Source organism: Petaurus breviceps, unplaced genomic scaffold (assembly GCF_028583685.1).
Source record: "Petaurus breviceps papuanus isolate PSGF00001 unplaced genomic scaffold, PetGlider_PUasm1.0 38, whole genome shotgun sequence".
Taxonomy (NCBI): domain Eukaryota; kingdom Metazoa; phylum Chordata; class Mammalia; order Diprotodontia; family Petauridae; genus Petaurus; species Petaurus breviceps.
The window spans coordinates 41,066,229-41,093,074 of NW_027186304.1; the positions used below are offsets into that span (position 1 = coordinate 41,066,229).

General features: G+C 38.7%; 1 protein-coding gene across 4 annotated transcripts in view; it reads right to left on the bottom strand.

Moving 5' to 3' along the window:
- Window positions 1–25,791, bottom strand: part of SS18 (SS18 subunit of BAF chromatin remodeling complex) — a 102,375-nt gene extending 76,584 nt beyond the window's left edge. Inside the window, exons 1-3 of one of the 4 annotated variants that reach the window (XM_069099830.1) lie at window positions 25,504–25,791; window positions 16,851–16,927; window positions 10,520–10,604 (exon numbers count right to left, since the gene is read on the bottom strand). In XM_069099830.1, coding sequence (XP_068955931.1) covers window positions 10,520–10,604; window positions 16,851–16,927; window positions 25,504–25,572 — 231 coding nt within the window. In that variant the 5' untranslated portion in view covers window positions 25,573–25,791. Of the gene's footprint in view, window positions 1–10,519; window positions 10,605–16,823; window positions 16,928–25,503 lie in introns of those variants that run through there. The other 3 variants (XM_069099833.1, XM_069099831.1, XM_069099832.1) reach the window with 3 other exon arrangements.
- Window positions 25,792–26,846: the final 1,055 nt, after the last annotated feature.

The following is a 26,846-nucleotide window of genomic DNA, read 5'->3' on the forward strand; positions in this document are numbered from 1 at the left end:
CTATTCTACACCTTCTTTTACTCTCTTCTCTTTTTCTGACAATCTCTCCCATATCTACATAGTCATCTAGAACTCAAATGAGTCCAAAACAGAACTTGTTATCTTTTCCCCAAAACAAACTCACCTCCCAAACTTCCCTATTTATGTTGAAAGTATCACCAATTCTTTTAGCCTCCCAGTTTCATAACCTCAGTATTATCTTCAATTCTTTATTCTCCTTTACACAACCAACAGTCAAACCTTATTTTCATCTCTTCATCTCTTTTATCCAATTCCTTCTCAACTCACACAGATACCACCTTAGCTTAGGCCCTAATCACTTCTCACTTGGACTCTTGTACAAGATTTCCTAATTACTATCAAAGTGATTTTCCTTAAGTGTAAATCTAACCATGTGACTTTCCCTACTCAATAAACTCAAGTGGTTTGACACTCTGTGTAGTCTTTGGGGCACTCAGAATGTTTTTAAATGCAAATAAAGTTCTTAGGATCACAAAGGAAACCAATCATATTGAAATAGTTAGCAAAATATGAAAAAAACATTCATGGACTCCATAAAATCTATCCATAAACCCCTTTGGAATTTGTTGATCCCATTAAGTGCTCCAAAGACTACACACTGTCAAAAGGGGCCCATGACCTAAAAAGGTCAAGAATCCCTGCTTTAGGGGGCGGCTAGGTGGCACAGTGAATAGAGAATGGGCCCTGGAGTCAGGAGGGCCTGAGTTCAAATCCGGACTCAGACACGTAACACTTACTAGCTGTATGACCTTGGGCAAATCACTTAACCCCAACTGCCCTTGAAAAAGAAAAAAAAAAGAATCCCTGCTTTAGGAGCAACTTTAAACTTCTCTATTTAGCTTATAAAAGCCTTCCCAACATAGCCTCCAAATTTTTTCTAATGTCATTAGATATTACTCTCCCTCCTTCAATCACATATATACACACAACATTCTATTTCCCATCTGTGCATTTACATTGGCTGTTCTCCATGCCTGTAGTGAACTTCCTCAACTCGACCTCATAAAAGTCCGTCCTTTTTTTTCCTTTGAGATACTATTCAAATACTACTTTACTACATGAAGTCTTTCCTTTCCTGATTCTCTCAATTTCTAGTGTCCTCCTCCCTAAACTATACTGTTATTTAGCTACTACATATTTATTTGTATTGATTCTCTTTATATTTAACCTGCATATACTTATATCTATCTTTGATGTCTCTCCCATTAGAATGAAGACTCCTTGTTAGCAGAAATTATGCTTCCTTCATTGTGTGTGTGTGTGTGTGTATCCCTAAGATCTACAATACTTGGCACATCACAAGCACTTAATAAATGCTTACTGACTGTTCAGCTACTCCCTCCTCACAAGACTCTTTTCTCATGTGTACTCTTGGGGATATCATTTTTGAGCAGCCATAATCTTCTTGAAAAATTCTCATAGTATTCTATGACTGGACAGAATCAGTATGTTACCTGCACAAAGGAACATCTGTAGGACCACATTAATCATAGCTAATCCCTTTTTCATTTGTATTTTTCACAGCAATATCCTCTAGAACGAAGAACACAAGCCTGCTTACCCCTCACATGACAGGGATAACCAAAAGATTAATCAAATAAACTCTGTAATTGCATCTATCAATTCAATTCTATCTATTTAAGAAAATTTTTGCAGGCTTATCATCTAAATGGAAAACACCTTGTTGGAAGAGAGCTTTTAAGGTGTTTTGCTTTACTAGATCAAACTATTTTTAAAATCTACCAATCTTTATATTCTCTATACCTTCTGATTATGATTTATGACAGAGATGCCATAGAAAACTGTATAAAAGCCTGTTCCCTTCTCATATTTTCATCAAGGATACCCTAACTTTGATGTGTGTAGATGGTTCTTCTAAACATTTTACAGAGATGAGAAAACTAGACATACAATGTAGTTGGTAGTAGCTAATGTGCCAGATGCACTTTTTGCTAACAGTATCAATTTTGAATACTTTAAAATTTTTTCTTTCATTTAAAAAATCTTGTTATCTTTTGTTTTTATGGTACCTTCATTTTTTTTAAATATGTCCTACCCCTCCCCAGCAAGTCATTCCTTGTAACAAGGTACAAATACAGTAAGAGAACAAAAAGCAGTGAAGTAAAACCAAAGACTAAATCACATTATGTCTGAAAGCATCTGTAGTATTCATTACCTATAGCTTCCTTGTCTGTAAACACAGCAAGAAGATACCTTTCTTCAGCTCTTTTGCTGGGCCAACCTTGGTCATTATAATTCCTAGCATTCCATTTCATGTTATTTTTTCTTTTCTTTTATTTACTTTGTTGTACTCGTGCACCCTGTTTTCTTAGTTCCACTTACTATATATTCTGCATTAGTTCATATAAGACAATCAAGTAACAAGCATTTAAGCAATGGGAATAAAATATAATGAATAATCCCTAGTCACAAAAAGCTTTCACTCTAACACAAGAACAGATATAAATATATGCAAGAGAAATGTAAAGAGAATAAATATCCACTGGAATTTATGAACCTAGAAATCATCCTCCAGGAAGTTCTCAAAGAAAACTGCCCTGTTTTAGAACCAGAGGGCAAAATAGAGGCTGAAAGAATCCACCAATCACCTCCTGAAAAAGATCCCAAAAAGAAAACTCCTAGGAATATTACAGCCAGGTTCTGGAGTTCCCAGATTAAGGAGAAAATATTACAAGTAGCCAGGAAGAAACAATTTTAATAACAACACTGTCCTGATGAACTTTACAAAGACTATGAGAAAAACCATAGCATTAACATCAGAGTGTTGGACTTGAAAATCAGGAATGAGAGGTCAAATCCCACCTCTCACACTAGCTCTCTGAGCATAGAAAAGACTTAAAACTCTCTAAACCTGAATTTTCTCATTTATAAAAAAGAAATTATAATATCGGAAGTTTCTGCCTCACAAAATTATCTTAAGTATCAAATAAGATGCAAATATTATTATTATTATTATGGATACAAATCAGGAAACATAATTCCAAAGAATGAAAATGGCAGGTAACCCAAAAGGCGCTGAAGAGACATAAGACTTAAGCTGCAGCCTTCTATAATCATGATATGTCTAGTACAAGAAGTGATGGGTGAGAGATCATACCAGATAGACAGATAGATAGACTGACAGACAGATAGATAGACAGACAGACAGATAGATAGACTGATTAAAAAGAAGTAAGTTGGGGGAGGCCAGGTAGCACAGCAAGTAAGAGCAACAGCCCCAGTGTTGTGATGACCTGGGGATCAAATCCGGACTCAGATACTTAGCACCACACCCAGAAATAAGTGGCCATGTAACCTTGAGCAAGTTACTTAACCCCAATTGCTTAAAAAAATAAAAAAGAAGTAAGTTGGTTACAGAGTAAGAACAAGGGGTAAGAGAAATCCTGATAGTTACACTGGTCCCCACAAGTGTTAAAGAGCCTAAAGGAAGATCTTTAGTGTATTAAAGAGATGCTCTCTAGAGGATGGTATCAAATAAGACATGAGTAATACTCTAAATAAAAATGAATGGATGGGCTGGAATCAGATCATAAATCCATTAAAATATCACATAAAAACCTTGTCTACCTAGAATCAGAGGATTAAGACATTGTGGAAAGCCCAGTTTTTTGGCTACCAAACATTTATCTCTTCCTATTAAGCAACAAAATGATTATTTTAACTATTTAGAAATGAAAATGTTTCTAAGCTGTATGACATACTTTATTATCTTTTGTAACAAAATACATGGGGTAATTAAAATTTATCTTGATGTGTCTCTGATAAAGGCCTCATTTCTCAAATATAGAGAACTGAGTTAAATTTATAAGAATACAAGTCATTCCTGGTCAATGGATATAAACGGGCAGTTTTCAGACAAAGAAATCAAAGGTATCTATAGTCATATGAAAAAATGCTCTAAACAACTAATGATTAGAGAAATGCAGATTAAAACAACTCTGAAGTACCAACTCACACTTATCAGATTGGCTATTATGACAGAAAAGGAAAATGATAAAAGTTTGAGAAGACACAAATGCACACTGGCATAGCTGTGAACTGATCTAACCATTCTGGAAAGCAATTTGGAACTACACCCAAAGGGTTATAAAGCTGCACATACTCTTTAATCCCACAATAGCATTACTAGGTCTGTATCTCAATGCTATCAACAAAAAGGGTGTAGGGGTAAGAAAGACCTATTTGTACAAAAATTTTTATATTAACTTTTTTTGTGGTGGCAAAGAATTGGAAATTGAGGGGAAGTCCATCAATTGGGAAATGGCTATGATATGACTGTAATGGAATACTATTGTGCTATAAAAAATGACAAGCAGGATGATTTAAGAAAAACCTAGAAAGACTTATATGAACTGATGCAGAGTGAAGTGAGCAGAACCAGAAGGCCATAATAGACAGTAACAGCAACATAGTTACGATGATCAACTGTGCATGACTAGCTATTCTCTCAGCAACATAATGATCCAAGACCAAAAGACTCAAGATGGAAAATGCTACCCACCCCTCCAGAGAAAGAACTGTTGGAGTCTGAAAGCAGATCAAAGCATACTACTTTTCACTTTTTTTGTCTGTTTTCTTTCACAGCATAACTAATGTGAAAATCTATTTTACATGTTTGCATATGTATAACCTATATCAAATTGCTTACCATCTCAGGGAGGGGAGAAAAGAGAGAGGAAGGGAAAGAATTTATAACTCAAAATTTTTAAAAATGGATGTTAAAAATTGTTTTTACTGGGATGGCTAGGTGGCACAGTGAGTAATAGTGCTGGCCCCAGAGTCAGGAGGACCCAGGATCAATTCCAGCCTCAGATACTTAATACCCACACAAAAGAACTGGATGCTTAACCTTGGGCAAGTCACTTAACCCCAATTGCTTTAAAAAAATTTTTTTACATGTAATTGGGAAAAAATAATATTCAAAAAATGTTATCTTAATAACTATGGGTCATAACATTAAGAATAACAATTATTTTACTTCATATTTTACTACAACTGTTACTATCTAAATCAATCATGGAATTTTGATAAAATATAGTGCTTAGTGAGACTTATTAAAGAGCTTTGCTTCTTTAGATTCTGTGACTCCAGGCCACTGTATTTTTCAAGTCTTACTTTTCTCTCTCTTATTTTGCTATTACTTGGAGGGACAATACAGCGTAATCAATGGAGTGTTAAGACTCCAGAGTCATAAAGACATGAATTTGAATCCTGCCTCAGACACATACAAGCTGTATGACCCTGAGCAACTACCTAACTTGTCTAAATCATCATTCGCCTTTGTAAAATGGGACTGGTATTAACACCTATCTCTCACAGTGTTGCTGTGAGGAACGAATGAAATAACAAATGTAAAATGATTTACACATCTGAAACCACTCTATAAATATAGATGATTATTCTCATTGCACAGTTCTTCCCCCCCTTCTGATTTATGACCTCAAATCTGTTCACTAAATTCACTAAATAAACAGAAATTTATTAGAATTTCGCATAAAATTAAATAAGTTCAATGCTATGAACCTTAGGGTTATGAACCTTAAGAGTACATGAATTTCTAGTGCCTGGTGTTTGTGATACCTACTCTAGCAACAAGAGGCTTATTTTGCTTAATTCTTGCCATTCTACATTATTCCAGATAGGTAAACGGTTTTTTAAAAAATGTAATTAAAAACATGAGGGAAAAAAGTTTAATTAAAATGTTAATTATTAACTTTTGCAATCAATATAGCTAAAACAAAACAAATATATGAAGTTATGCTAGCAAACAACTGTAATTCTTGATCAAGACCCAGAGATATCACAGTATCACTGTATTCTCCTTCAAGTATACAACATGAAGTTGTCTACGTACCTTATAAATTCAACTGTTCTCTTATCCTCAAATTAACTTGTTTTCCCACTTCAGCTCCGATTCAACTGTTTCTTCTGGGGAAGCAGGATAGCAGAGTGGACTGAGTATTTAATTTGAATCCAAAAATCCAACTGCAAGCACAAGCTTTGTCAACTACTAGCTTAAAAGGGGAACAGACATTTATATAGTGCCTACTACACACTATACACTGTGCTAAGTGCTTTTACAATCTCATTTGATCCTCACAACAACCCTGCAAGGTAGCTAATATTATTATCCTCTTTTTACAGTTGAGGAAACTGAGGCAAACAGAGGTTAAGTGACTTGCCCAGGATCACATAACTAGTAAGTGTCTGAGTCTAGATCTGAACTAAGGTCTTTCCTACTCTAGGCTATCCACTATCTCTCCTAGCTTACTTCAAAAGTGAATTTACTATCCTTTCTTCAAAATCTATTCTTTCTTCTGAAGTCAGATTTTTCTGTCAATGACACTACTAGTTACCCAACTTCCCCTATGTGAAAGTTTGATATTTTCTTTAATTCTTTCTTCTTCCTTGCCTCTCTGGGTCTCAGGTTCCTCTTTGTAAAATGAGGGGGTTGGATTTGATGACCTTTAAGTTTCCTTTCAGTCCACAGAGGAAGCTTAAGAAATATTTAATGAAGAAATATTTAACGTGATCAACATCATAAAAATATTTAATGACTGTGGCTAAAATCTCTCCCAGTAAGTCTTCAGATGAAATTTGGAAAGTTTATAATTGTACGGCAGAATCAGAAATAAAACTGCATTTGTAAAATAAAAATATCATTCTGACATTATCTAGTTTCTTCTAGAACCTTTGTAGCAGTAACACATGGGTGTCAAAAAACATATTTTACTACAACATTGTTATCATATTCCACCTATTCCATGACTATCAAAACACTAGGCAGCTTTCCGGACTACTGATAAAACCCAAACCTCTCCATAAAGGACATTATCATTCCCTTAATTTGTATTGCCCCTAATCTGTATTATTCATTTAGCAATTAGTCCCATACTGCATATAACATTTCCTATCACTACCATGAAGTATTATTTCTTGTTATATAATTGTTCACATCTTGTATTTCCAACTAAATAGTAAGGTCCTTAAGAGCAAGAATAAAGTCTCCTACTTCGTTATCCTCCCATAATACCTATTAGAATATATTTTATGTACCTAATAAACAATCAACAAATATATGTTGACTTGGTAAGAGTCCAAGCTGAAAGACAGATTACCTACCCCCCAAGAAGAATTCTATCTCACTCTTTAGAAAGCATTTTTCAATATACGATGAAATTAGTGCCATTTAACATTTTTTATCAAAGACTTGGCAAAAGTAACAGCTAGCATGCTCATCAAATCTGTACGTAAAACAAAACCAGGAGGGATAAATCATATACTAGATAGTAGGGTCAGGATTCAAAAAGATCTATATCACTAGAATGAATTTAGTAAGATGAATTCAATAGGGAGAAATGCAAAATTTTATACATGGGCACAGAAGGAATCAACTTCACAAGTACTAAGACAGGGAGACATGGATGGGCAACAGTTTGTCTGGAATAGATAACAGCAATTTTAGCAAACTGAAAACTCACAAATAGTAATGTATTGTGGCAAACAAAAAAAGATAATGTGATCTTAGACGGCATTAAGAGAAATAGCTTCCAGGAATCAGGAGATGAGAGTCCTGGTGTACTTTGCCTTCCTTGGACCTCATCTGGGACACTTTTGTTCAGTTTATAGAACCACAGTTTAAATAGGACAATGATGAGCTATGGTGTGTCCAAGGAAAACCAGAATGGTAAAAGGCCTAAAGAGCAAATCATATGAACTATCAAATATGAAAGAATTAGAGATATTTAGCTTGGATAAAAGAACATTTAAAAGGAATGTGATAGCTGTCTTCAAGTATCTAATGGGCTCTCTGGTGGAGAAGGGATTAGACTTTTCCTCTTTAACCACAAAGGGCAAAACCGAGAGTAATGGCTGGCAGCTGCAAAAAAAGGCAAATTTGTTGCTGTCATGTTATTTAATATATAATATTATAAAAGACTATTGTTGTTGAATTATTTCAGTAATGTTCAACTCTTTGTGACCCCATTTGGGGTTTTCTTGGCAAAGATAATGGAGTGGTTTGCCATTTCCTTCTCCAGCTCATTTTTACAGATGAGGAAACTGAGGCAAATATGGTTAAGTGACTTGCCCAGGGTCACATAGCTAGTTAAGTGTCTGAGGCCACACTTGAACTCAGGAGGAGCAGTTTTCCTGATTCCAGGCCTGAGGAGCTAGTCACAGTGCCACCAAGCTGCCCAGAAAAATTTCCTAACAATTACAGCTAGGAATAAACAGACATTAAAATGGATTAAGGAGAAGGAAACTATACTCAACATCCTCGAAGCAATGAACCACATAACTCTAAACAAGTGATGAAAACACAACCCCTAGGCCCAATGACAGTTAAGAGTCTGATCTCTTGAGGGGCAAAAGTGAAAGTGTAAGTGAAAGGCTTCCAGCAAGAAAAAAAGTCAGGGTAAAGAAATGCCCAGAGGGATGAATATAAAAGTGAAAGCCTTAGAGAAGGGAAACTCCCAAGAAAAAAGCCTTAGCAGTAAGAAATCAAGAGAGATCAAAGTGAAAGATTTCTCCCAAGGAAGAAAAAAATATTAAAAGCCTCAGAGCAAAGAGGGAAAATAAGAGGGAGGTGAAAAGGGCACAGAGAGAGAGAAAGAACAGAGAGGGAAATAAAAGTCCTTTCTCCCTATCCTCCCTCCCCCCAAGGAAAAAAAACCCAACCAGGGGAGGGAGAGCCTGTGACAAAAAATTACAGAAAAGACCTCTCCTCCTTTCTCTCTTCCCATCCCAAGGAAAGGGGCTCCAACTCAGGGATGGGGGAACCATGATGATCATGGGCCAAAAGAAAGGGTACTAACTCAGAATGACCCCAAGAAAGGGGGAGCAATTAAAGAAGGACCCGCAGAGTAGAGGTATCAACACCAAAAATGAGTAAACAAAAAAATAAAGAATTGTTATAAAGCCAAAAAGGACCAAGACACAAAACCAGAAGAGAATAACCCCACAACAGCTTATCCACAAGAACAATTAAAATTCCTAGAAGAAATAATATAAGAATTTTTAAATTATATTATAATAGAAATGAAAGCTATGGAAGAGAACTTCAGGGACACTGTAACATCAAGCAGGATGTAGTAAAAAATGCCAACTGGTGGCTTTGTCACCCATTACCTATTTCCAGGTCACCTACCCAGGGAGGATGGAGATGGAGACACGAAAGATCCTGGACAGTGTGCCTATACAGGAGTAAGTTCTGAAGTATACAGAAGCACTGTGGCTGAGACCCTAGGAGCAGAACAGGGTCTCAATTTCAAACACAGTCTGAAGCCTGCAGAGGAATAACCAAGACAGGAATCCCCAAGTAGGGGGAGCCCACAGTGGTGCTACTCTGAACTAGTTAAATTTCCCAGCTGGCTTAGAGGGTCTAAGTCCAGCAGCATCTACTACTGCTCAAACACAAATCCAGGTCAGGAACTTGCAGAGGTCAGACAAGGGGGTCAGCAATTAGAACCTTCCCTGGATCAGACTACTTTTGGGGCTCTGAAAGTTTGCAGATCCCCAATTTGAGCTATCCCCGAGGGGTTAGAATAATGCAACACTCAACATCCCAAGAAAGCAGGAAGAGGACCATACCAGTTCTTCCCTCCAGAAGTATTCAGAGCATAGCCCTAACGTCAAGTCTAAAATCAGGAAAGAGGTTGGAAGAATGAGCAAACACAAAAGAATCCCACCATAAAAAGCTATTAGGATGACAAGAATGTTTAAAACACAAACCCAGAAAAAAAAAATTGCTCCAAAACATCTACAAGCAAAACCTCAAAGGAAAATAGATTTAGTATAACTCAACTCAACTACAATTCCTGAAAGAGATGAAGCAAGATGAAAAAAAAAAAGAATTTAAAATATTTATTATAATTAAATAAAAGCATGAGGAAAAATTTTAAAAAGAAATGAGCAGCCCTTAAAAAAAAAAGTGTTTTTGGGGAGGCTAGGTGGCACAGTGAATAGAGCACCAGCCCTGGAGTCAGGAGGAGCTGAGTTCAAATCTGACCTCAGACACTTCACACACACTCACACACACACACACACACACACCCCTAGCTGTGTGACCTTGAGCAAGTCACTTGATCCCAACTGCCCTGCCTCCCCCCCTCCAAAAGCCAAAAAAAAAAAAAAAAAAAAAGAAATGGGAATAAAAAATGTCCAATTTTTAAAACATGCAAAGTGGTCTTCTCACTAAAAGATATGCTAAATTCAGAGTTTAGTTTTACAGTTAAAGAAATGCTATACATCTGGAGAAGAAAGGAAGTTGGGAAATGATAAGGAAAAGGAAAGTACTCAAGTGGATCACCTGATTACCCCCTAAATCTGACCACTAAACAAAAAATACAATTTTCACATTATATGGAAAGGCAAAATACATTTAATATGCTGGCTCCCTGATAATTTACTGTTTCAAAAGGAAGACAAAACCATTCGTGAAGACTGCCTAATTTAAACCACAGTGGAGGGTACTTACTGCTGGTAAAAGAGACTGCATATTTTGATTGGAGTCTGCTATCGTAGCAAGATAAACCAAATTTGTATGTAACATCTGCTGATACCTATTAAAAATAAACCAAATACCGAAATTAAGAGTTGAAATTGTTTTCCATTTACTTAGATATATGAACAATGTACTATAATCAAGTCAGGAATTATATATAAAGATTATAATTCAAATATCAAAAAAGCAATGGAATCCCAAAAGTTTTTTCAAATTTTTATGCAAAATAAGTCTGAAAAACACATTTTATCTATGCCTACTTCACTGTAATAACTCATTTCCATAAGAACCAAGAAAAGAGGACTGGAGTGAAAGTTAAGTTTCACTTCACTCTTATCATTTTCAGATCACAAAGTATTCTGAAGCCCAAATATAAACCCAAAATTTTGCTAGAATGCAAGAAAAAATAAAAGAAAAAGTGTATAATCTTCTCACAAATGAAGAAAACTGTCAAAGGTCTAGGTCCTTTGTAACCAGCAAATCCAATGGGATTTAGTGGACACAATAAAATAAATTGGAATCACTGTCTGTTAATTTATTCTCATTCCCGTAGATGCAGTATTATGTAGTAACAACACAGAAAGAAGATAAAACATATGTATGCATACTACAAGGTATTAAAAAAAAATTTCAAGCTCACTAATTTAGTTTACTGATTAAACATTCCCCCTACAATTTCACTTAATGTCACTAATTTGAAACATTTGGTTCATCCCTCACGAAAGTATAAAAGTGAACCCAGGAATAGCTCAGCTTAATTTATAGTATAAGTATACTTCAAGTTAAGTCAAGAAAGTTACTAAACAACTGTAAGGACTATAAAAAAAAGTTTAAATAACATAATAGTAATTCAAATAAATTTTTTTATTCAAATTAACTATGCTTCCCAATATAAAGGTTGTGCTAAAAAAAAAAAATGCTCTCCAAAAACGGGAGTGGAGGAGTAATGCTAAATTATCTCACATCTTGTTCCCTTCAGTTCTGACTTTGACTATATTCATGTCCCTTCCTCCCTAAGAAAAAAGGGAGTATTTCTTCTCTTCAGTACTGGTTATTGGATAAAAAGTTATACCATAACTAGTTTGTAGCCTTGTGTTCCTCTCTGCATATATACTATGTAATACAATCAATTATTGGATTTTTAAATATTCTGATAAGGACAAAGACAAGAAAAAAATCTATAGGAACATCGGGCCAAAGCTTGAAAAAAATCACAGAGACAATCTAGTCTAATCCACTCATTTTATGGATGAGGAAACTGATGCCAACTGATGCTGCTGATGGTCACACAGGAAGTAGTCATCAGAAACAGGATATGAACCCGGATTTTCTGATACCAGAGACAGTGCTCTTTCTACCATTCCACATCTCTCTTAATAAAATGAGAGCAATTAATTTTGTTATTAAAATAGTCAAGCATATTACTAAGTGCCAATGCCCATGTATAAGAAATTTTTCATTATACCACAGTTAACATTTTTATTTTAGCAGTTTTTTGTCACAGGAATAGAAATGATATGGAATTTCCTATTTAGAAATCCACAAGACTTGCCACTAAATATAAGGTCTTTCTTTTCTCAAAATTTGCCATATCTTTTTTTTTTTTTTGCTTTTGTGGGGGGAAGGCAGGGCAACTGGGGTTAAGTGATTTGCCCAAGGTCACACGGTTAGCAAGTGTTAAGTGTCTGAGGCTGGATTTTAACTCAAATCCTCCTGATTCCAGGGCCAGTACTCTATTCACTACACCACCTCCCCACCCTTGCCATACCATTTTTAATGCTGATATAGTATTTTTTTTTATCATGGTAGTAATTCTGCCCTCTTTGGTACATGTGGCAGAGTTATAGCAGAGCAGAGGAAATTCTTCAAAGTAGTAAATATATGTCAGCACATGGTCAATTGCGAAAAAGTAATTATCTAAGTTGCTGCAGTAATTAAAAGAGTTATGGTAAACAAGTGAAGACTTTATATTATCTGCAACCAAATACAAAATACATTAAGTACTGAGGAAAAAGATATTAGAAGTGTGAGGTAACATAATTAAATTACAATATCAATTTCTGTCCTACGAAAGCGCTAAATGTCATAATAACCTTCTATATAGAAGCAGTCTTCTACCAGGATTTTTTCACAAAGCTCACATAATCACATTATATTTGACCTGGAAGGAACCTCAGAAATTACCAAACTCAACCTATCCATTTTAAAGATTAAGAAAGCTTAGGGGCGGTCAGGTGGCACAGTGAATAGAGCACTGGCCCTGGAGTCAGGAGGACCTGAGTTCAAATCTGACCTCAGACACTTAACACAAAAACTAGCCATGTGGCCTTGGGCAAGTCACTTCACTCCAACTGCCCTCCAAAAAGACAAAAAAAAAAAAAAAAAAGATTAAGAAAGCTGAGGACCAAAGAGAAGTGACTTGGTCAAGGCCACACAAGTAGTGTGGCAGAACCAGGACAAGAAATTAACTCCTAGTTCAATGTTCTTTTCAAACAGTTAGGAAAGCCTCAAATATCTGTATATTTTATACATGAGCAAAAGTTTGTACTGTGCAGTATGTTAGGGAAATTTATTTAGACTTAACAGTGTGCTAGTGATTTTCATGATTTTTTTCCTTTCTCTTCATATACCTTTTTCCTCTCCCATTAACACTAGAGAGGCAGCATGACAATCAATATCAATCAACTAATTTTAAATAGCTACTATGTTCCGGGCACTGTGATAAACACTGGGAATACAAAGAAGCAAAAAATAGTCCCTACTGTCAAGGAACTTACAATGTAATGGGAGTAACAGCATGCAAACAAATGTCTACTAAACAAACTATATACAGGATAAGTAGGAGATAAATAACAGAGAAAGCAGTGATTAGGAAAGCTTCCTGTAGTAGGTCAGATTTTAGCTGGGACTTAAAGGAAGCCAGGGAGGTCAGAAGTCAGAGCAGAGGAAGGAGAGCATTGCAATCACTGGGGACAGCCAGAGTAAACAGAATCAAAAGAGGATTGTCTTCTTCATGGAACAGCCAGAAAGCCAATGATGCTAGACTGAGAGGACATGTCAGGGAGTAAGGCGTAAGAAGACTGCAAAGGTAGGGCGGTGCTAGGTTAGGAAGGGCTTTGAATGCCAAACAGAGCATTTTGTATTTGATATGGAGACAACAAGGAGTCACTAGAATTTACTGAGCAGGGGGAGTGACGTGATCAGACTTGAGCCTTAGGAATCACTTCAGTGGCTAAATGGACAAGAGACTGGAATGGAAAAAGACTTGAAGCAGGCTACTGCAATCAAGATGCCTGGTGATGAAAGCCTATACTAGAGTTAGGGTGGTGTCAATGAGAAAAAGGGGTGTAGAAATGTTGTAGGGCCTTGGTAACAACTTGAATATGGGGAGTGAGAGATAGTGAGGAGTCCAGGATGATTTCTAGATTGTAAACCTGAGGGATTAGGACGAAGGTGTTGACTTCTACAATAATAGAGAAGGTAGAACATGGGAGGGTTTAAAAGAAAGATATTCAAATCTGTTTTGACATAGTAAGTTTAAGATGTCTACAAGCAGCAGCTGGAGATGTGAAACTGGAAGTCAGCCAGAGAGACTGGGGCCAGAAAGGTAGATTTTTAACATCATAAAGATGGTAATTAAATCCATAGGAGCTAACAGAAATCATCAGGTGAAGTAGTGAAGGTGGCCCAGGACAGAACCCTGAGAGATACCTGCACTTAGAGGACATCATCTGAAGGAGAACTCAGCAAAGGAAATAAAGAAGCAGTCAGATAGGTAAAAGAAAAACCAGTAAAGAGGGGGTTATTCTGAAAACCTAGAGAGAAAAAAGTTATCAAGGAGCAGAGAGGGTTCAACAATATCAAAAGCTGCAGAGAGGTCAATAAGAATAAGGAGTAAGAAAAGGCCACTGGATTTAGCAACTAAGAGATCATTGATAACTCTGGAGAAAGCAGTTTCAATAGAATGATGAAGTTGGAAGCCAGATGATAAGGGGTTAAAAAGAGTGGGAGAAGACAAAGTGGAGGCACCAAAGGTGGATGGTCTTTTTGAGGAGTTTAGTTACAAAGGGCAGAAGAGATATAGCATGATAGTTAGCAGGGATGGAAGGGTCAAGTGTGAGTTTTTTCAGGATAGGGGAGAAAGGGAACATTTTTCAGGTAGCAGGAAATGAGCCAGTAGAGAGGGAGACTGAAAATAAGTGAAAGAGTGGGATGACAAAGGAAGCAATCTGTTGGAAGAGACGAGATAGAATGGGATGACCTGACCAGGTAGAAAGATTAGTCTTGGTAAGGAATAAGTTCACTTCATCATGTTAGGAAAAGTTAGCTTCAGACCAATGATTCTTTCCCATCTATTTTCTGAGTCATCTTATCCTCTATAATAGTCCCTTGGGCGGCTAGGTGGCGCAGTGAATAGAGCACCGGCCCTGGAGTCAGGAGGACCTGAGTTCAAATCCAGCCTCAGACACTTAACACAAAAACTAGCCGTGTGACCTTGGGCAAGTCACTAAACCCCAAATTGCCCTCCAAAAAGCAAAACAAAACAAAACAAAACTGCAGTGTAATTATTTAACAGGGAGGCTAGGTGGCACAGTGAATAGAGCACCATCCCTGGAGTCAGGATGACCTGAGTTCAAATCCGGCCTCAGACACTTAACACAAAAACTAGCTGTGTGACCTTGGGCAAGTCACTTAACCCGCAACTGCTCTCCAAAAATGCAAAAAAAAAAGAATTTAAGAAATAACCTATTGGGCAGCTAGGTGGAGCAGTGAATAGAGCACAGGCCCTGGAGTGTGGAGGACATGGGTTCAAATCCAACCTCAGTCACTCAACACTTCTAGCCGTGTGACCTTGGGCAATTCACTTAACCCCAGTTGCCCTTCCAAAAAGCAAAATAATAATAATAATTCTGTCCCTCCATAAATATCTTTATCTATAACATAGATAATATATATATAAATATCTATATAAATAATATAGATAATATCTATAATATATAAATAAAAATTCTTTATTTAAAGCCTGTTTTGAAGACTGATTAGAAGTAACAACCACACATTATAACTTTTCTAGATCAGTCTTTTCCAAGCTTAATCATTCCATGACACATAAATTCCTAAACTGGTTAAAACATACTTGTATAGCTTATAGGTTGAAGGTATCCTACCCAATAATCAAACTGTTACGCATGAGAGTTACTGGATCATAAATTTAGAACTGGAAAGGATCTTAAGAGATCACCCATTCTAATCTTGTCCTTTTACAGATGAGGAAATGAGGCTTCAAAAGGAGAAGTATTTTGCCCAAGGTCACAAAGGCAAGAACAGCTAGGATTAAAGGCCATTTCCTCTGACTTCAAATTCAATACTCTTTCTACAGATCCACAATGCTGATGGGACAGGCCATATGGCTTTGTAAAAAACATAAATCTTCTCAATGAGGGTGGTGAGGAGGGAAGAAGGGAGAGAATTTGGAGCTCAAAGTTTTTAAAACAAATATTAAAAAATGTTTTTGCATGCAACTGGGAAATAAGATATACAGGCAATGGGGTATAGAAATATATCTAGCCCTACAAGAAAGTAAGGGGGAAGGGGATAAAAGGGGGTGGTGGTGACATAAGGGGGGAAGAAATAATCAGAATGCATGTCATCTGGGGTGGTGAGGAGGGGAGAGATGGGGAGAAAATGTGGAACTCAAAATCCTGTGGAAATAAACAGTGAAAACTAAAAATAAATTAAGATATAAATAAATGAATGAATGACTCTTACTGTAAGAAAGCAAAAGAAAACCCAGAAGAGAGGAGAAAAAAGAGAGGAGAGATTCATGAAGGGCAGAAGCTAGATGTGTTAGGAAAGCCTGGCTTGTTATGGCACACCAGCAAACTCTTCCTCAAGTATTTATCTGTGCTGCACACTGGGGGAACAAGAGTTCTATATTTCTTTTAAACATTTCAATTCTATTTATTCTTCCACTGAAGAAATTATAAAGTATTACATGAACTTAGAGAACATATTTAAGTTACCATAAAGACATCTAAACAGTTTGGTCTGTATAAACATACCATAATCAACTATATAATTATTTTATTACAAATTACCCATTTTTCTTCAGCAAGTTCAGAGTATGACAATTTCGCAATAGAGAAGATCTAATTTTTCTATGAATGATATATGCTTTAAGTTATTTATTTGTATAGCAGAGTGAGAAGTGTTAAAAAAAAAATTAACTCACTCAAACAATACATTTAACTTTTTGTAAAAATGGAAAAATCAATACCAAAAAAAAGTTTCAGATCAATCTTACTGAGAGCATTCTGTAGTCTTTCCTTTATTCTGATAATCCATTATACACTGAATAAGATGGTTATTTTCATCCAACATCTGAAATAAAATTTGAAAAAGTTTGTCATAAATTTGAACGTCAGATAAAGTATCATAAGCTCAAAAACCTACAATATTAGTAAGTGCTATTTTTCCATAAGATTTTGAGTTTTAAATTTTCTCCCCTTCCTTCTCTTCCCCCCTCCCAAAGATAGCATGCAATCTGATAGAGGCTCTACTTACATATTCATATTAAACATATTTTCACAGTCATGATGTAAAGAATTAGAACTAATGGGAGCAACCACAAAACAGAAGAAACAAAACAAAAGGAGACCAAAAAGTATGCTTCCATCATTGTTCAGACTCCACAGTTCTTTCTCTGGATATGGAGAGAGTCTTCCATTGTGCGTCTTTTGGGGCTGCCTTAGGTCCTTGCATTGCTGAGAAGAGCTAAGTCTATCAAAGTCAGTCATCACACAATGTGGCTCTTACTGTGTACAATGTTCTGGTGCTGCTCATTTCACTCAGCCTCAGTTTATATATATGTCTTTCCAGATTTTTCTGAAATCTGCCTGCTCATCATTTCTTACAGCACAATAGTATTCCATTACATTCATATACCACAAATTGTTTAGCTATTCCTCAATTGACAGATATCCCCTCAATTTTCAATTCTCTGCCATCACAAAAAGGGCCCTAGAAATATTTTTATACATGTGGGACTTTTTCCCATTTTTATGATCTCTTTGGGATACAGACATATAAGTGAGTCAAAGGGTATACACAGTTTTATAGCCCATTGGGCAAAGTTCCAAATTGCTCTCCAGAATGGTTGGATCAGTTCACAACTATTCCAATGTGCATTAGTGTCCTCTAAAACTTTTATCATTTTCCTTTTCTGTCATATTAGCCAATCTGATAGGTGTGATGTGGCACCTAGAATAATTTTGATTCACATTTCTCTAATCAGTAGCGATTTAGAGCATTTTTTCATATGATTTTAGATAGCTTTAATTTCTTCCTCTGAAAAATGCCTGTTCATATCCTTTGACCATTTATCAATTGGAGAATGACTTGTATTCTTACAAATTTGACTCTATATATTTGAGAAATGAGGCCTTTGTCAGAGACACCGGCTATAAAAATTGTTTCCCAGCTTTCTGCTTCCCTTCTAGTCTTGGTTGCATTGGCTTTGTCTGTGTAAAACCTTTTCAATTTAATGTAATCAAAATCATCCATTTTGTATTTCACAATGTTCTCTATCTCTTGTTTGGTCATAAATTCTTCCCTTCTCCATAGATCTAACAGGTAAAGTATTCCTTGTTCTCCTAGTTTGCTTATAGTATCAGTCTTTATATCGAAATCGTGTATCCATTTTGACTTCATCTTGGTATAAGTTGTAAGATGTTGGTCTATGCCTAGTTTCTGCCATACTATTTTCCAGTTTTCCCAGCAGTTTTTGTTAAAACAGTGAGTTCTTATCCCAGAAGCTCAAGTTTTGGGATTTATCAAATAGTAGATTATTACTGTAGTCACTGACTGCTGTGTCTTACGTACCTAAACTTTTTCACTGATCTCTCTGTTTCTTAGCCAGTACCAAGTAGTTTTGATGACTGCTGCTTTATAATGAAGTTTTACATCTGGTATGGTTAGATCACCTTCCCTTGCATTTATTTTCATTAATTCCCTTGATATTCTGGATCTTTTGTTCTTCCAGATGAATTTTGTCATTTTTTCTATATCTATAAAATAATTTTTGGTAGTTTGATTGGTATGGCATTGAATAAGTCATTTAATAGGTAGAATTGTCATTTTTGTTATTTTAGCTCAGCCTACCCACGAGTAACTGATATTTTTTCAATTATTTAGATCTGGCTTTATTTGTGGGAAAAGTGTTCTGAATAAGTGCTATTTTTAAAAATGACTCTGACTCTTAAGAACCCATGATAAAAACTCCAAAGCATGGACGGCTAGGTGGCGCAGTGAACAGAGCACTGGCCCTGGAGTCAGGAGGACCTGGGTTCAGATCCAGCCTGACACTTAACACAAAAAATAGCCATGTAACCTTGGGCAAGTCACTTAACCCCAATTGCCCTCCAAAAAGCAAAAAAAAAAAACAACCCCAAACTCCAAAGCAACTATTGCATATTATCATAAAAGCATAATATAGAAATGTAAATAACTTAAAATTCTTCTTAATTGTTCTTACTCTGACATCTCGTTTTCAGTTTAGTTTAATAAACATAGTTTATGTAGCTTTAAAAAAAAAGAAATTAAATTACTTATGTCTCTTTTCACATATGTACTCATTTATGTACTCAACTATTTGAGTTTAAAATGGAAATAATGTTTACATAAAACTTCTATGAAAATGGATTTTTTAATGCAAACAATTTTTTTGGAAAGGACTTCCAATTTCATAGGTACAGAAAGCTCCTCTTCATGAGGAACTTCCTCTACCAATGCAGATAGGTGGGTACCTTATAGTTTTGATAAGTTACCCACAACACTGAGAGGTAAAAAAGTGATTTGCCCAGAGTCATAGTATCCCAGGGACTAGATTTAAAGCCAGGACTTCCTAACTTAAGTACAGCTCTCTACTCACTCACTATGTCTCATCAGATCACTTAACAATAGTAATAATAATGGTTGACACTTTTTAGGTAAGCACTTTTAAGTTTTGCAAAGCACCTTACATACAAAAGGTCACTGAGGGGTGGCTAGGTGGCCCAGTGAGTAGAGCATCAGCCCCGGAGCCAGGAGGACCTGGGTTCGGATCGGGCCTCAGACACTTCACACACACACACACACACACACACACACACACACAACTAGCAAGTCACTTAACCCCAATTGCCCTACCCTCCCCCCTCCAAAAAGGTCACTGAATCTTTATAACGACCCTGTAAGAGGCAATGAAGTACGACCAGTGGACAAAAGATAGGAGTCAGTCATACGTCAAGCTTTGCCTCTGCCTGGGACAGCCATTTAACCCCTCACTGACCCAACTCTTTAAACATGTAAGGTGCAGCAAACAGTTAGAGATGTGCACTGACAGGGAAAGCTTCCTCAGTGGGAGTTCCCTGCACCATTTCAATCACAGGTCCAGACCAAAAACAAAGCCAAAAAACAACCTTATGAACCTTACTATCCCTGTTTTCCAGGTGAGAAAAGTCAGAGAAGCTAAATATTCGATTTAGTCACGGAGTCTCCAAGACAGTAAATTTCAAAAGAGGGATTTGAATCAAAAACATTCCTTACTCTAAGACCACAGCCTTTTCCACTACACCTTACTACTACTGCCTTGCTATCAAAGATTCCTAAAAACACATGATGTTATCATCTTCTATTTAGTGAACTGGTGGGGGTTTTTTTCCTTGTAGAGTCTTCTTCTGTTTGGGAAAGAAGTGGTTAAGCTAAGTTCAAGTTATCACTGTGTCCTCTACTAGATCTAAATTATTGTCTGAAGTCTAGAAGGAAAGGTTGGATGTTCCCTTCTTTTAAATTTAAACACTTTTCAGTGAGAGTTAATTCTGGACAGCTCAGAATAAATTATAGACTTGATACAATAAAACAATAAACAATAAAAACAGCTGAAAACAAAATGCATTAAAAATCAATACTACCTTATCTCATGCAAGTTACCACCATACAAAGCATTTCTTGTTTTAAAACATTTCAAAAGTAGTATAATTTACAATTAAATACAACAAGTCATGTTAAACTTAACGATTTAATTACTAGTGATGTACTATTGTGGGAGACTCAATGGGTAGTGACAGGAATACTAAAAAGCATTCATCAATTTTTTAAATAAGAGTATCAACATTAATTTTAGATAGGCAGCTTGTCAATTTAACTAGAATGCTAAGTATAGGAATAAGGAAAACTTGGATGGAACCACCTGTAACATTAACTATCTGTGTGACCATGGATGGCCCTGTCTCCTATCCTCACTTTCTTCATTGGGGAGTTAGAACCTTCTGAGGCTCAAGAGATACTGTTCATTAAAGCACTTGGTGAACTTTAAAACACTATCAAAATAAGTCATTAACTGTGGCATTTTATTCATATTTATAATTCTTACTTGCTAAAAACAAAAATATAAATTGCCATTATCACAATAAGTGATAATAATCATAGTAAATACATAGATGAAGTCAGGGAAAGTGAGTAAATGAGGACTTAGTGCCTGGAAGTCCTGGGTTATTAATGTGACTTTAGTCAAGTCACTCAGCAACTCTCTTTATCTACTAAATCAGATGGACTTCCAGAAGGTATTTTAAATAAAATCATTAGCATTTTCCCCAAAAACTTGTTTCCCTGTCTCCAGGCTCTTCATCCTACATATCAAGGACATATTTTATCTTAGTAGACAATTCATATTCCAACACTATTCTAATAAAAAAAAATTCAAGTTCCCCAATGTTTACTAAATAAAGTCCAAATTCCCTAGCCTGGCACTTGAAGTTCTCTACAATATGGATGTCACTTAAGGCTTTCTAGCCTTGGCTCATACTATTCTTCAATCACTAAATCCATAGCAAACTTTCCCAACAGTCTCATCCCACTTCCCCAGAGCACACAAACTACTACTACTTACATCCCAACAAACTCCAACTGTGAAATACTGCCCTACTTATCAAGGTTCAATTAAAAAACTGCCTCTTCCAAGTAGCCTATGCTGATCATTTTAGCCCATCTATCATCTTTGAATTCTCTTAAGACTTTCCCACATACTTATTACACTCTAAAATTTGGGTACATGTCTTAAGAAACGAAAGAATTAACATTCAAGTGACCACTTTGTACAAAGAACTGAGGATATAAACACAAAATCATAGACCATCCCTGCTCTCAAGGAGATAATATTCTAAGGCTGGAAACAAGACATATAAGAAGTTTCAGCTTCAAGTCCAAGGGAAAAAGTCACAAAGAGTCAGACACAACTGAACAATAATGTGAGCTGGGCGTTTTCTTAAATTCAGGGTCCTAGGCAATCTCCATCAAAGTTTGAGGAGAGGTGGTAGTGTAGGTGATCGGTGGTAGAAGTTGTTTGACTTGCCCAGCACATACTGCCTCTGGTCCCTCCTTCAGTATGCCTTGCTGCTCCAACTAGGCTTCCCTGTAAGTGGTAGGTGGCAGGTGGCAAGGATGGCTAGCCCAACTGCCACACATTAACTGCTTCCCTAGAAGATGACTAAGGAAACTGGGCTTGAAGCAAGACCATTAATAATAGCTATCATTTATATAATGCTTTTAAGGTTTGCAAAGGGCTTTACAAATATTATTTCATTTGATCCTCATAACAACTCTAAGAAATAGATGCTATTTTTATCCCAGTCTTTACAGAAGAAGAAACTGAGGCAGGCAGAGGTTAATGGCTTGTCCAGGATCACATAGCTAGGATCTAAAGTTCGATCTGAACTCAGGTCTTCCTGATTCCTGGTTCAGTGCTTTACTGACTGTACCACCTAGGTGCCTAATTGCCCCCACTGGTGGCAGCTGATCATCAGTAATGGTGAATGGTGGTGGTGATGGTGATGGTGGCGTCAAAGAGGGCCCAGTTCTCCACAGAAATACTTTCCACAATGATGGGTGGAAGGCTAGAAGCAGGACTGGTGCTGAGCAAACTCCACTCTGCATCTACTACTCTGCCTGACCCCAAACTCCACGAAACACCACAATTCCACCCAGGTTAAGCTAATTACTTACCACATGCACTCAAGTCATGACCAATAACACCTCCCCCTCAGCCTCCTCTCCCCTCCAACTGGAGGGTGGAGTACCAAACCTCTCCCACTGCCTTCTTTTATAGAGAACAGAAACTACACTTTTTGATTCACAGCATTCTGCATCTTTTACCTAGTTTCAACTCCACAGAATAAGTTGCCCCAACACTGGGTACTACCTGGCCTCTCCTCCCACCCCCACTTTCCTACCTCCTTTTGTGTGTGGTCTCCCCCATCCCAATAGATTTTAAACAAGATTCTTGAGGTCAGGGACTGTGTTTTGTTTTAATTTCCAGTGCTTAACAGTGCCTGGTATATAGTAGGCACTTAATAAATGTTTATTGGATTAGACTGACTGAGGGACACTACCATCCCCTAGGAGCTTGGGCTAACCTGTCCAAACATGGTAGTTGGTCAGTGATTGGTGATGTTATTAATGAGGAAGGTAGGCCCCTTTTCCACATGGAATGTTCCCTTCAATGACAACTGTGGGAGGTAGGTTGGTGTTCTAGGGGACACTACTATTCCTGGAGATATTGGGTTCAGGGTCTTGGTTGACTCCATCATGGTTTAGGGAGAGGTGGTCAAGATGGTAGCAATGGTTTTAAGATTTAGCTCTACTAGGTTGTAACTCTTTGCCAACAAAAGGCTGCTCAATGCAGGCTAAATAATTTCTATTAAGATTTCTAAAAATCTCAAGGAATAATCTGATACAATACCTGCCTTTAAAAAGAACCATATCTATATAACCTCTGGAAGACAGTACTCTATGCTATTTTTAAACATTCCAATATGGAGACTGAGAACACCTTGGTGATCCACTCCAGAATCTAACAATCTTCATTGTCCATCATTATTTATTGAGGTGTGGGAGTTAAGTCTGACCTCGGATAGATCTATAATTTATAGTCTTAGTTGCCTAAGGAAACTGAGAGGTTAAGTGACTTTCTCAGTCATACAGCTATTATTTGTCAGAGGCAGGCCTTGAATCCAACCTAGTTTTTCTGCCACCAAGGCCAACTAAGAACTAAGCACAGCTACCTCTTATCTTTATCATTTGTACCATAAATGTTTCACAAGGAGTTTAAACCCACCTGTCTAAATTATATGTCCAGTAGAAATAGTCTTCCATCACCTCTAACAGGTTACCTTTTCTTTTGATTTTATCAATATTCTGACCCCATTTACATAAAACCTGCATGACCTTGGGCAAACTACTCACCTCCCACAGCCTCAGTTCCCTCAGCTCTGCCATTTTCTACCAGTGTAACTAGTGGGCAGGTGGGTGGCACAGTAGATAGAGTGCCCAGTCTGGAATCAGGAAGACTCATCTTCCTGAATTCAAATCTGGCTTCACTTACTAGCTATGTGACCCTGAGCAAGTCATTTAACCTTATCTGCCTCAGTTTCCTCATCTGTAAAATGAGCTGGAGAAGTAAATGGCAAATTTTATAATCTAGTAGTTTTTTCTTTTTTTTTTTCAAACAGTATGTGGAACCTGAAGTTCCAAAAGATGATGTGACCTGACAAAAGTCATAAAAATAAAAGTGGCCAAGTCAGAATCCACATCCGTGTTCTCCTATTCCAAATGTTTATGGGTTTTTTTGTCTTTTTGGAGGGGGGAAGGCAGGGCAATTGGGGTTAAGTGACTTGTCCAAGGTCACAGGGCTAGTGTTAAGCGTCTGAGGCCGAATTTGAACTCAGGTCCTCCTGACTCCAGGGCCAGTACTCTATTCACTTCGCCACTTAGCCGCCCCAAAATGCTTATATTCTTTATACTAAAGTCTTAAAGATTGTAAGCCTCCCTAATATGTTATAAAATATAAAAATTATATCATTGAAGCACAACCCAGGCATTAAGTTAAAAAAATAAACACCTAGGCAAACCTTTAAACCCATAAGGGGAATACTAATTTGATGAGGGGACTTTGGTTTTTGGGGGCTTTTTTTTTAAAGGCAATTGGAAGCATGTCAACAATATTTATGGGGGGGGGGGTGTCTCGAGTTCTTTTCTTCAGCTTTAACAAAAGTAAAAACAGAAGCATAAAACGCCCAAAATGTTTGACGAGCAAAAAAATCACGCAGGAATTAAGTTTTTAAAAGTTCCAAAACTACGGTCCCCTTAAAGTGGAGGTGCTGCCGCTGCCTGCCCTTCGAGGCCATGGACGAAGGCCCAAGGACTATGGGAGGGGGAGCCTCTGACCGCCTGGCATCGCACCTCAGCAAAGGTCACAGTACAGTGAGGGAGGAAAGTATGGAGGCGAGAGGGGTGGCCTCAAGCACCCCAGCGGCCCCCTGCTCATAGCTCCCACACATGCCTCCACTGCTCTCACTCCTCCGGGGGCGCAAGGACCCCGCGGTGGAAGACAACCCGGAGGGGAAGCCAACAGCGCGCCGCCGCTCCCCGCCCCCACCCGCGCGCCCGCACCGCACGGAGCCTGCGCGATGGGGAGGGGGCGGGGCGTCACAAAAGTAACTCCAGAAGCGACATGTGGGGGGCGCGAGGGCCAAGAACTCCCGAGAGACTTGGCCGCGTCCCCCCCCCCCCCCCCCACATCCTACCCTCCCCTCCTCGAGTTATCCTCTGGCAGCCAAGGGAGCGCGTGCCCGCCGGCTCCCCCCTCCCAGCGGCTCCCTCACAAACTAGCCGCCGCCCCATCCCCAGAGAAAACAAGCGGCGCCCGACGGGGCTTTTGTGCGTGTGGAAAGTGAGCGAAAACGCGGAGTAAAGTCTGTAGAAGAAAGCGGTGCACCACCCCCCCCAAAGCACCACTAGGCCACGACCCACGGCTCCGCTTTTCCCACACGCGCGCGCGCGCAGAAACACAGACGCTTCCCAATCAGGCCCGCCCCCAGAGGGTTGCTTTCCCCCCAGCCCGTCTCCCCGGAGCGCCGCTTTACCTTCTGAATCGCAGCGGGAGTGATCTCTCCCTTACCCCGCTGCCGCGGAGCTGCGAACGCCACCGACATATCAGCTTCTCGCGGCCGTCCCCGCGATCCAGCAAGTCCCGAGCGCTCCGGGGTGACCAGAAAACTGGGAGAGAGAAGCCTGCCTCCTGGGTGGAACCACTGAGAGCCCCCGAGAGGGGAACCGCGTGGGGGTGTGCGCACGGCCGGAAAGTGCCGCCAGCCAGGGGCCCTTTCTCACCCTCTTTCTAGGCAAACCCTCCTCCCCACGACTCCCAGCATAGTCCTAGGTGGGGATGGTGCAGCGCTTCGTGATGGCGTCGTCATCGAGAATAGCCCGAGCGTTCCTCCTTCTCCGGCGCCCCCCACACCCACCTTGTCATAATGGTACAGTCCCGCTAGGGCCCTCCCTACGCTCCCGCGATTCAGGAAATAGTCGGGCCGCCCGCTCCGAGCCGGAGGGGGGAGGGGGGGGGGCCGGAGCTGCCCCTGTCACAGGAAATGCGAGAGGCCGAAACCGACCCGCCCCTTCCACCAGAGCGCCACGCCCTTCTCTGGCCGGCTCTACGGCGTGGACGGCCGCCTGTTACTCCTCCCCAGATTCACCCACACGCCCGAATTAGAAGTTGTGCCCTAGGCTCGCTAGTCTGCGGAGCAGGGCGGGGAAAAGCCCCGGGGGCGGGCGGCGGGCGGCGGGAGTTTCTCCAAACTCTCGAGAGCGTCTGCTGGACGTAGAGGAGGGAGGAGGTGAAAGCGGACTTGCTGCCCGAAAGTAAACAGCAAAACCTAGGAGCTGCGTCCTGGCGGCAGGTCTGGTGCATGGACGCACACATGAGGCTCGGAGCCACCCTACCCCTCCAGGAAAGCAGGGTCACTCCATGGCCCCCAGGCAGCAGTAGACGTCTCTCCAAGAGCGACGCTGAGACTCCATTCTTGGAGGGGAAACCTGGAAACCCTCCTAGTTAGGACCGTGTTTGAAATCGAGTCATGCGACGCTGCAAATAGGGGGAGGAAAGTTCGTTCCCCAAACTGCGGGAGAAATGGCTGAACAGAGTTGATTAAGCCGTTCCTTGTCTTCCGAAAATCCTAATATAATGTGAAAGCAAGTTCCCCGAGATTATATTGTTACTTTTTAAAGTATGTATACATATTTTGATGAATTTTACATAAAAATAGATCACACCAATTTAAGCATTTCAAATTATTTCTTCATTTGTAGGCAGGGCCAGCTATCCTGTATATTCCCTTGTTTAAAAAGGGAAAATATTAGCATCTACTGATCACTTGTAGATGGAATGCCCTTTTCTATAAATGTTTTACTTACAATTCAAAACTAA